The sequence below is a fragment of the Protopterus annectens genome, chromosome 14.part0, assembly GCF_019279795.1.
Source record: "Protopterus annectens isolate FY-2018-M chromosome 14.part0, PAN1.0, whole genome shotgun sequence".
Taxonomy (NCBI): Eukaryota; Metazoa; Chordata; order Ceratodontiformes; family Protopteridae; genus Protopterus; species Protopterus annectens.
In genome coordinates, this window is record NC_056748.1 from 887,029,615 (window position 1) to 887,042,233 (window position 12,619).

Genomic DNA, 12,619 nt, shown 5'->3' on the forward strand with positions numbered 1-12,619 from the left:
GTGACTAAACAGTCAAAGCTTATTTGGAGTGACCTGGACAGTAAACTCTATAAATATGTAATGTAATCTAGAGCTTAAATTATCTGTACACAAAACCAGCAACGGTTAAAATGTTTAAAAAATATTTAATAATAAATAAAGTCACAAGACGATACTTTCTACTGCACAGTCAGTGCTAGTCAAGAGTTCAGAGATGACACAGAAATACAGTAATTCAGTAGCACAGTTCTGACATAACAGAAAAACACTTAGTGCAATCTTAATCTTTCTAGATTCTTAATCTTTCTAGATTCTATCTATTCCTAAAAGAAAACACAAGTCTAAGATAACTTACATAAGAAAACAGGCAGAGTGCTGAAAGTTGGATGATCAAAACAAAAATGCTTAATGCCTTCTGATTCTCTGTTTAATTTGCTATTGCAGTTCTGATAAACATTACATCATTCTTTTTCACTTTACTGGAGTTCCCAGGCTACACATTAACTGCATTTACATTCTTAACAGCTCCCTTTTGTTATCTTGCAGCTGGAAAGGAACAGAGCAATAAAGATACATTTGCATGTTTAAATCTAGCAATTTAACTCTTGGTTAAAACAGTAAAAAGAATTTCTTCATCTAGACTTTTCGGCACTACTGTCTTCTTCAAAGGGTCACTGCATGCTTTACTTTGGTCAGTAGAGTACACTGTTGTGACATTTATTTCCAGTTCCACATGTAACAGTATTTCTTTACATTTAAGACAACAAGCCTGTAGTTTACATTCATATTTACAAATAATTCTATCTGGCTAGGCTGGCAGCCTTCACACTTCTGTACGTACCAGTCTTCACCTACTCCCTGCTAAATAAATATACCAACTCTGAGGATGCACTACAGTATGGAAAGGGCAAATGCCATTCACTGCTGTAATATCAATTTTGTTGACGTATGCTTAAGACCAATTTTTATTGACTATTTTCATCTCAACTAAATGCAGTTTAGATAAAGGCTACGTGACTCATAAATAATATAGATATCAGATGATTTATACAAATAATAACCAGTGTGATCTTATCTATTTACATTTTTTTGTTCTACATGCTTATATTTTGAATTCTTCATCTCTGAAACTCTCTTTTTTTTATAGCGATCATGGTTGAAAAGGACATCTTGGTTGTCCACTCTAAAATAAGTTGCATTGTAGGTAATGGTCTTAATCCAGTAGTGCAAGATTTTGTTTGAATTCCACAAGATACTTCCAGGAAAATGTAAATGGTTTTATAATTAGCTTGTGTATATTTAGATGAAAGTTTAAATATTGCTGTTAATGCGCATTTTTTTTTGTTTTTACCCCAAGATACGATTTCGAGTTATTGAAGGAAGGCAACTACCAGGCAATAACATAAAACCTGTTGTGAAAGTCAGCATATGCAATCAGACTCATCGGACCCGAATAAAAAGGGGAAACAATCCATTTTTTGATGAGGTAATCTAGGTTTTCATTGCTGTACAAACCCCTGTGTAAGTTAACACAATGAACACCCACTGCTTCACTAATTTTTCATTTTTTCCAGTTTTCTATTAAAAGCAAAAGTGAGAGAAGATTGGAGAATACCAAACAAAATACTTCTATGTGCAATACCTGGGTTTCTGCTTTGTACCTGGCTGCCACCATCTTTTGCAAGGGGGGGGGCACAGAAATGTATTGGGGGATACGCAGGAAGAATGAGAATTGTAGTATAATGAAGTTTACCCTCATTCTGAGAGTATATGCTAAAAATTAATGACCTACTAAAACTGTCCTATATAAACTACAAACAATACAACAGGCAGATTTCTCTAAGGTATAACTAAAGTGGAAATGTAACACTTCATTAACTGTTTTTTTTTTTTTTTTTGTCTGGTTTACTGTAAGCGATTGGAATTAAGCATGCGTTGGCCATCCTGTTTCTTTTGATAAAATACTGGGCTACATGCAGTGCAATGGACAAGGCAATCTTCACTAGGGGTGACAGAAGTTTGAAAGCAGATATCTAAAATTGTGACCTAGTCTGAATTGTAATGTTTCATAGATGACGATAAGAGGGGTGCAATTGTCAATGCCCCCTTTCTGCCAACAAGAAAAATGGCTAAAAAGTTATTTTTGACAACCTTAGTGTATTTTGTTTGATAACTTTTTGAGTTTGATTTTTGAGATTAGAAATGTGTATATATGCTATGTCCCATCAGTACAGGAGTCCTTATAGAATTACATGAAGCCAGGTAGGCAGGCAGGCACGTGATGTCCACTGAAAACATTACATTGTCTTTTATTAACTATGTGTAAATGCAGTTGTATGCAGGGATTGCTTTCATTTTGCATGAAAATGCTTTTATATTTTAGGATGTTGGAATTGTGTTTAACCCATTGTGGTGATGAAAGATTGCTGAATTTATCACTGGTGGGATGAGTAGCAGGTATCAGAATTAGATTTTCCTAGAAGCAATCAAATATTAGTTAACAGTGGCCTACCAAAAAGAGTAGGTCCTCACAGGCAGTATTGCTAATAGTTTTTATATGTGTATATATATATATATATAGTTCACCTTCAGAAGGTCGAACAGCTGAAATCTTGAAATGCCATATGGTCAAGACAATATGCTCAAAATTTCAGAAGCTTGACCTTCTGAATGGGGATCGGAATACAGTGCAGAATGGGAGATTACATTTTCTGCTCTGTAGTGAGATCTCAGAGTTGGTATAAATAAGTAGCGGGGGGTGTGGGGGGTGCAGGGGGGCTTGTCCCCCTGCAGAAACATTGTTTTGTGTTTCATTGTTTCTTTTTGTTTCAGTTTCAGAAGGTTGAGCTTCTGAAATTCGAGCATATGGCTTTGCGCCATATGCATTTCGAGATTTCAGCCATTCAACCTTCTGAAAGGGAACCGTATATGTGTGTATAGATATATATATATATATATATATATATATATATATATATATATATATATATATATTGAGAGAGAGAAAGGGAAAGATCAACAAGATAATAGATATGTTACATTTGTGGTTAAGCTCATCCTAGAATTATTTTCGTCTGTCAAATCACTCTGTTTAGTGCTCAGAAATCCTACAGTACCTTTCAAGTTTTTGATTTTCACAAGTTTCTCTGTCATTAAAAATCCCACCATTTTTCTAGCTCTCTCATTGTTACAGAAAATAGCTTTTCATCCTATATGACCTGGAGTAGACAGGAGAGATTCTGTAGTTTTCACTGTTGGTCACCACTTAAAAATGTTTGTTTATAGATTGTGTTGCTGATGTCAGTAAAATTATATAAACATCTAAAATTAAACTGTTCCTGAGTATTAGCTGTTGGAGAAATTTTTATAAGAACATGGATGCTTTAGAGGGGTGGAGCAATATGACCCAGCTGACATGAGTTCAGCTAGCGGTTTGGCCATTAGAGGAACCCAGTGGAGTTGATGGGGAAGTGGCTGTGTCAATCCTCCTTTTCCAGGAAAGGAGGGATGTCCTTCAAGGATGCATCTGCAGTCATAACATATGGGTTGTCCTGCCTCAGGCAGCCCTTCGGTCGTCCGGATTCCAAAGTCTGGGTCTGGCCTCGGCTGATGTCGCACTTTCCCCGACGTCATAGCTTCTGGGGTATAAAGGCATCAGCCGACGCCATTTTCCTCAGTCTTTCTTGCCGCGCGGTGCCCGAAGCAGAAGCTGTTCGCAAGTGCCGGTCGGTCAGATCCAGAGATTTCAGCTACCAAGACTTGAAAAGCTAAGTACCCCGTTGGGGACTCTTTCTTGCCTCAGCCGATGTCAGACAAGTAAATAATTGTTTAACTTGTGGGAAACAAATACCTCATAAGGATTTCCATTCTTACTGCCTTCCTTGCTTAGGCCCAGACCACGACGTATCAGCTTGTTTAGCCTGTGCCTCCTTCAACCGACGGACTCTTAGACGTCGGTCGGAGTTTGCAGAAGAATTTTTCGGATCCGCTTTTGCATATAAAATGCCGTCGGAGACTCCCACTATGCATATGGCCAAAAAACGCAGGGAAAAGGACCGACACTCGCGGCCCGCGGTTTCGGCTGAAACCACGGTTAGACCTACCGCTAGTGTCTTGGTTTCAGCTGAAACAGAGTCCTTGGTTCTTACTACGACCGAAACCATACCTCCGGCAACCGAGGCCAGAGAGGCCCCGGCTGAGTCGGCTTCAGAAATCCCTACCAAAGCTAGCGCTCAAGAATTGTCCGACACCATTCCATTGGACATTTTTACACCTGCACGTGGGGCAGCTAGGCCCCCAGCTTCTATGTCTATTAAGGCCTTCTCCAGGGCTAAAGCTGCCAAACTTTCAAAAGCTTTACCTGCCAAATCTTCTTCACAGAGGCCTTCCTCTACTTCTCAGATTCTCAGCCTTGCTGAGGACCTTATATCCTTAATTAGGGGTTCCCAACCTCACCCAGATGGGGCCTCCCAACCTCCACCTGACAAAAGGCCTAGGACTGAACCCTCTGAACCTCTCTCCTCTGATTACTCCACGGATGGATCTGATTTGTCAGACCATCAGGAAGGGGCCTATTCGCCTTATGAGGATTCAGATGCGGAAGACTCTATCCCTTCGGCCTCCCCTCCTGAAGAATTTTCCTTTGGGGAGACTTTGCACTCAATGAGGGAACACTTTCAATGGCAGGGACAGGATTTTTCTGATTCTAGAAAAAGATTAAGGACATTTTTACATTTGCCCCAGCATAGGCCCTTAGCCATACCACCAGTGCTAACTGTAATTGATGATGTGTATAATGATGTCAGTTCTGCACCTGATTCTCTTCCCCCGGCCCCTGCAAAACCTGAGAGATATTACAGGGTCTCAGATTCTCACTTCCATCTGTATAAAGCCCATGCTGCAGACCCAGAAACTATTTCTCAGGGCCCAAAAGGTGTTGCAGCTGCCACTGCCAAAAATCCCCTACCCTCTGAAAGAGAGTCTAGAGCATTAGAGAGATGGGGTAAAAAGGTTTATACATCTGCTACTCTTTCTGCCAGGGCATTAAACTGTCAATTCCATATGATACAGTACCAAGAATATTTGTTAGATCAGCTGAATAAAAAGCTTTCTTCTCCTGAACCTTTAGGCCGTAAATCCCTTCAGGATTTGGTACACAACTCTCAGCAGGTCAGTAATCATTTCTTAAAATGTGGCTATGATGCACTGGAGGCTTCATTTAGATCAGCTATGACTGAGGCAGTAATTCGTAGGCATGCCTGGCTAAAAGAGCAATCCTTGCCAGACCATGTCAAGGCTAAACTCCTAGATGCTCCAATGGAAATACAGAGTTTATTTGGTTCCCCTGCACAGGAGATTCTAAAGAAAGTGGAAGAAAAAGCAAAATCTGTGCAAAACAGTAAAGGAATTTCTGCAGGTCCAACCTCCGAGGTTCAGCAGAAACTGGCCTTCAAAGAATTGGTCCTTTCCAGACACCTCCAGAGCACAGAGGGGCAGGAATAGACGCCCTAGAGGCAGAGGTCAATCAAAGGGTACCTACAGGGGCCGTCAGTGGCAGCCTGCCAACCAGAGGAGTAGTGCCACAGCTGCAACTACAACCACTACCACAGGACAGACACAATGACTTGACTCTGATTCCGCCTACCAGGGAACAACTGGAAGCTCCCTTGGGTGGAAAGCTGGCTTTATTCTCACAAAACTGGCATTGCATTACAAAGGACACATGGACATTGCAAACAATAGACAAAGGATACAGGTTTTACTTCCACACTTTACCAAAAAGGAGTGGAATGGCAAACCTTCCACCAAACCAGAAGCCAGAGGCTTTAAGACAAATCAACAATTTACTTCAGATGAAAGCGATAGAAAGGGTACCATCTATGGAACAAGGCCAAGGATTTTACTCCAGACTATTCCTTGTACCAAGAAAAGAAAACCAATGGAGGCCTATTCTCGACTTGTCCGCACTGAACACATATCTCATTGTGCCAAAATTCAAAATGCTGACCCTACAGCAACTTCTTCCCATGTTGGGCAAGGAGTATTGGCTGGTGACTCTAGATCTCAAGGAGGCATACCTGCACGTCCCTATCCGACCAGATTGCAGACGACCCCTCAGATTTCTTGCAGGATCAGAGCATTATCAATTCTCAGCATTACCCTTTGGCTTATCTACTGCGCAAAAAGAGTATTCACGAAATGCCTGGCATCAGTAATTGCACATTGCAGACTTCAGGGAATTCAAATCTACCCATACCTGGACGACTGCCTAATACAAGCGGACAACAAGACAAAATTGATAAAGGATTTGGCCTATGTCATACACCTGTTACAGGCCTTGGGATACACAGTCAACATCCAAAAGTCAAGACTAGTGCCATCCCAAAGGATAACCTTTTTGTGTGTGGATCTGGACACAATAACTCAGATGGCTTTTCTCACAGAAGAAAAACAAAAACAACTTCCAGATTACTTCATGACTTTGACAAGACAAGCTCAGCTTACTGCAAGGAAAGTCCTGCAGGCCCTGGGTTACATGGCATCCTGCATAATCTTGATCCCGCAAGCCAGGCTGCATATGAGGAAATTACAATGGTACCTAAGGAATGTATGGTCTCAACACAGGCACAGTCTAGAAACCGTGATACCAATCATTCCATGCCTTCAAAAGGAATTCCTGTGGTGGGCTCAGGCCTGCCGGTCCAACAGAGGGTTGCCTTTCAACAAGCCAAAACCAAGGCAGACCATCACCATGGATGCCTCAGACCTAGGATGGGGAGCACACATGGAGGACAAATGTATCCAAGGCCTATGGTCTCAAGGCCAGCTAAACTTGCACATAAACCAAAAGGAGATGCTGGCAGTGAAGCATGCAATCGAGGCATTCAAACCATTCCTCCAGCAAGGACATCTGCTGATAAGGACAGACAACACCACGGTCATGTGGTACATAAACAAACAGGGAGGCACGCATTCCTATCCTCTATGCTGGATGGCAATGGATCTGTGGAACCTAGGCCTGAATCTCAATATCCAGCTGCAGGCCAAATTCGTACCAGGAAAAGAGAATTCATTAGCAGACAGCTTAAGCAGAACTACCACGGATGCTCACGAATGGATGCTGCATCCAGGCATCTTCAAACTCATAACAAAGAAATGGGGAATGCCAGAGATAGATCTGTTCGCCTCCCCACTCAACCACCAACTGAAGAAATTCTGCTCAAGGACATACCACCCACAAGTCTGGAGGGTGGACTCTCTCTCTTTCAGCTGGAATGCCCTAACAGTGTATGCATTTCCACCTCTCTCATTGATGTACAAGGTTCTACTGAAGATAAGGGAGGAACAGCCAAAGGTGATACTAATAGCTCCGGACTGGCCAAGACAGCACTGGTATCCGCTACTGAGAAGCATGTCTCAGGCGAACTCATGGCCTCTACCCCTATGGCCTCTTCTTCTAACGCAGAACAATTTCAAGACCCTGCATCCAAACTTGAAAACACTGCAACTAACTGCCTAGAAAATTGCTTAAAACCAAACCAAACTGTCTTATCTCAGAGGGTCAAGGACATTATCCTGGAGGCTCGCAGACCCTCCACAAGGAAGACATACTCAGCTAAATAGAAGAGATTCCTCATTTGGAGCGCATCAAAGGGTACAAATATCACACTGGCAAACCTAGCACACATCCTAGAATATTTAGCAGAACTGTTCCACAATGGCCTGTCCTATTCTTCCATTAAGATTCATGCTTCAGCAATTTCAGCAGAATATAATATGGATCCTCCTATCTTCTCTCACCCTCTTCTCAGACAATTTTTGAGAGGGATCAAAAATGTTAAGCCTCCAAGGAGACCCCCTCTGCCTGCATGGGATCTCAATTTTGTGCTGGAAAAATTGACACTACCTCCTTTTGAACCAGCAGCATCAGCAGACTTACAGTTTTTATCTTGGAAAACTGCTTTCCTTCTGGCAATCACTTCAGCAAGAAGGGTATCCGAGTTACAGGCATTAATGGTAGTGCAGCCTTTCCTTATTTTTCACCAGGATAGAGTGTCTCTGAGAACCAATCCTACTTTCATGCCAAAGGTGGTATCCAGGGTATCCTTGAACCAAGCTATTCATTTGCCTACGTTCTTCCTTAACCCACAGAACAAGGGAGAAAAACTTTTGCACACCTTGGATATACACAGACAACTACGCTACTATCTGGACAGAACTAAAACCACCAGAAAAACTGACCAACTTTTTGTAGCATATGCAACTGGGGTGCAAGGAAAAGCAATTTCCAAACAGACAATTTCAAAATGGATAGGAAATTGCATTCGCTTTTGTTACTCTTTTCATGGAAAGACAGCTCCTGAAAATATCAGGCCTCATTCCACAAGGGCCACAGCCACCACTACAGCTTTCCTACGAGGGGTGGCTACCAAGGACATTTTAGAAGCTGCTACTTGGAGCTCCGTGCATACATTTGCCAAGCATTACAATCTACCTTTATACTCCAGATCCCAAGCAGGCTTTGCAACTGCAGTTTTACAGGGGATCTTAACTACACCATCCTTATCTTAGTGCCTCCTCCCCCAGTTTGGCGATGGTATTCTACCCATATGTTATGACTGCAGATGCATCCTTGAAGGACATAGTACAGTTTTGTACCTACCATAAATGTAGATGTCCGATAGGTATGCATCTGCAGTCAGGATTACCCACCCTCCTTCCCCTCTGTGGTACTCCTAGGGTGCTTACCCCTCTTTCAGCTAGCTGGGGGAATCTATTATGGTGTATTTGTTTGTTTGTATATATATATATATATATATATATATATATATATATATATATATTTTGCTACTGTTTGGAACATTCAACATTTATCCAAATTTAGCCTTCCTAGAGGGCACCTGGCATCTGGGGCAAGAAACACTGAGGAAAATGGCGTCGGCTGATGCCTTTATACCCCAGAAGCTATGACGTCGGGGAAAGTGCAACATCAGCCAAGGCCAGACCCAGACTTTGGAATCCGGCCGACCGAAGGGCTGCCTGAGGCAGGACAACCCATATGTTATGACTGCAGATGCATACCTATCGGACATCTACATTTATGGTAGGTACAAAACTGTACTTTTCTACCTGCAATATTACATGTATCCGGTGATGGTGAAAGTGCCATAAGTGTGTACCAGATTGCTAGTATTTTATTTTATTTTGAGGGGGGGGGGGCAGAGTTAACTGACATTACTTGCAGTGACTTGTCTGAAGTCAGTGACTTCACCCAGTTAGGGCATGTAAAGAATTCCCTAATGTACAGGACAAGCATATATGATGCTGCCATCTTTTCCACTTCACTTTTCCTTCCCTATCCACCACTACCATCGCACGGTGTTAGTACTGGGGATATTAAAGATAAAACTGGTACAGCTGATGGCCAGAGGGATGGCATGCAAAAATGGGGGGGGGGGGAGTGGAAGGGTTATACTGTAAAAGTACATAAACTAGTAAATAAATGTTGGCCACTGAAGGTTTTATCTGCTTAAGTAAAATGATGTCATGACAACTGACTGTTGATGTAACTCTTTCAATCACCAGTGATTAAGCAGAACTCAACTTTTCACACAGTGCAAGAGTATAGTGAGTGTGGGTCTGCAATTGTTTTTTTTTATTATTTTTTTTTAGGACTACAGCTTTGAACTCTCAACAAAACCCTGCATTTTCACTTATTTTACATGTACATGGACCAAGAAAGGCTTTACCATTTTAAAGTAAGCAAAAATCAGAGTAATTCAGCTGAAGTGCATACTTTCCTTTAGGCCATTAAAAAACAGTGACTCATAGCAATATCACTGTAAGCAAAAGGAGGGATAACAAGACTACTCAACCTGGTTGACTTATTTGAGTCAGTCACCAGAGCTGTGGATGAGGGCAAGGCAGTTCATACAGCCTGCCTTGATCTGGCCAAGGCCTTTGATACTATTCTCCACTCAGGAATTATTGATAAACTCACCAAACTAGGCATCAACCCCTATATCACTAGGTGGGTAGCAAATTGGCTCACAGAACACACAGTGTGAAAGTAGCGGGCTACAAGTCAGACTGCCGACCAGTCACAAGTGGAGTCCCACAGGGATCGGTCCTGAGTCCTCTCCTGTTTGGCATTTACTTCTCAGAAGTCCAGGCCATCATGAAGGGACTCTGGCTGACTAAGCTCACAGATGACTACAAGCTGGGTGCCACTATTAACTCCCCAAGTAATTTAGACATCCTACAGAAAGGCCTCACTGAGACCAATGACTGGTGTTAAAATCATGACCTTAAGCTTAATGCCAAAATATGCGTTGTCAAGTCCTTTTGGGAAAAACTCCATTCCCACTAATGACCACATCAATGGGCGCCCACTGAAGATGTTATAAGAGATTTGGGGACACAGACTGACAGCAGTATCTCCTTCGACCACCACATTGTCACTGTCATCCGATAGTCCTTCTGTGTGGCACATCTCATTACCAAGGGTTTTGCATCCAAGAAGAAAGAGATCATCTCTCTCTACTATTCCCTCATTAGGCCAATCATAGAGTATAATGCCCCATTTGGCATGTACCTCACTAGACACATGCAACAGCTGGAAAGGCCACAAAAGTACCTCATGAAGAGGATCCTAGGCTTTAAACACATGCCCTACATGTACAGACTCAAAAAACTCCAGCTATTCTTTGTCTCATATCATATACTAAGAGGTGATCTCTGCTTGACTTACAAAGCCATGTCTGACCCAGCTCTGTTAGAAATGCTTCATCTATAGAAATCCAAATCCCTCCGCACCACACACTCCAGAGACCTCAACCTCATTACTAAAATCAATAGACCATGTTGGAGGGACAGATTCATAACCCAGATACTGCCCATTCTCTTCAGCAGACTTCCCATATATGTCAAGCAAAGCACCTCATTGGCCCTTTTCAAGAGAAGTCTTGAAGAGTGGATGGGAAATAGATATTTCATCCCAGGATAACTCCAGTGGCTCTACTTGATAGAGGCACTGGGAGCTAACTTCAGGTGGCACGATGCCAGGGCACTTCTATGGGCTAGGTTTGTAAAGGCTCCAGGGCCATTAGCCTAGTACACACACATATGAACCTGTGACCCTTGCTGATCATGTCTAGATCATATCATTTTAAATTGATTTAAATAGCATTCTATGACGTGAATATAGAAACTAGAATGCTTGTCAGTATGAGTCCCCTTGAGAGCTACTTGGAGTGTAACACATTATATTATGTTTTGTACAACTGTATATTGTGCATCTCAAACGTCTTATGACCCCTACATGTTCTATTATATTTCCATGTTGAGTATATCATTATTAGAGCTTTTCTGCCTAGGGTTCTGGTGAAAAGGCAGCCTTGATCAGGCCCAGACTATTCCTGATTAACAAGGAAAAATAAACAAATATGATATATAAATATAATGTATAAGAAACACTTAAAATGACTGTAATGCATTAGTAGGAAACCATGTCTAGATTATCACAAAAATAGGTTTAATACATTTTTGGTTTTAGGAAGGAGTTTGCCTTTGAATTTATAGTGTTTACTCTGTTCTCTCTCTAGTGCCATGGTTGAATGCAGTGTGTTACTGAGATGGTAGTAGCAGTAACACTGTCATACAGAAAAAAAATATCCACTGGGGATAGATTTGTATTCATTATGGTTGAAAATATCTTCTCTGATGTTAGAGAGAGCTCACTTTTTTGATGCAATTTCCTCAGAAATTATTGTAATTAATCAGGACACAGTTTGTGTGTGTGTGTGTGTGTGTGTGTGTGTGTGTGTGTGTGTGTGTGTGTGTGTGTGTGTGTGTGTGTGTGTGTGTGTGCATGTATTTATATATATATATATATATATATATATATATATATATATTTTTTTTTTTTTTGTATCCAAAACTTGTAACTGATTATGCTGCATGGAGAGTTGTGCAGCCGAGTAGCCATGTGCTCCTGTTAAGACAGCCTGGAAGATGCTCATTGTGTTGGAGTGTGTGCAATAAAAAGGATTTAAAAGAGACTGCTTCTGCCCTTGCATATCCAAAGTTATTGTTGCCAGCTTTCTAGACAGAAATGCTTACATTGGGGTTACATTCGGACATGGGGGTAATAGGGAACAGAATCATGGACCGTATAATAAACGGGGAAAATGGACATATTAGTCAGGTATGGTCTGAAAATTCAGAACCCTACATTGTTAATCTTTCCAGGATATGTTTTTAATGATAGTCAAATGGCCGTGTTGAATAGGGGTTTAAAATTTATCCCCACAGTCATACCTAGACTATATGAACTTAAAAGTGAAATTTTTAAACTTGTTTGTAAAATGCATATTAAAGAATATTTCTTTGAAGTTAAAAATACCGAAAATATTGCATTGAATGAAATAAGTGACTCAGAATCTAATGAAAGTTTTTATTCCTGTAATTCAGACATGGACACTAATGCTTATAGTAAATTAGATACTACTTGTATTAGGATTAATAGCAATTTTATGCCACCTACTAAAAACGAGAATATTTTATGCTGTAATACAACTGTAAATGTGATTTTAGCGAAAGAGTTAAATGAATTCAACCAGAAAGCTATAATGTATAATAT

At 41.1% G+C, this 12,619-nt stretch overlaps 1 protein-coding gene across 1 annotated transcript in view; it reads left to right on the forward strand.

Annotated features, from left to right (window-relative positions):
- The window catches only part of LOC122788742 (myoferlin-like), a 1,037,182-nt gene that overhangs the window by 659,975 nt on the left and 364,588 nt on the right, over nt 1–12,619 (forward strand). The window contains exon 8 of the mRNA XM_044055636.1: nt 1,337–1,465. Within this exon, the coding sequence (XP_043911571.1) occupies nt 1,337–1,465 (129 nt within the window). The remainder of the gene's footprint in view (nt 1–1,336; nt 1,466–12,619) is intronic.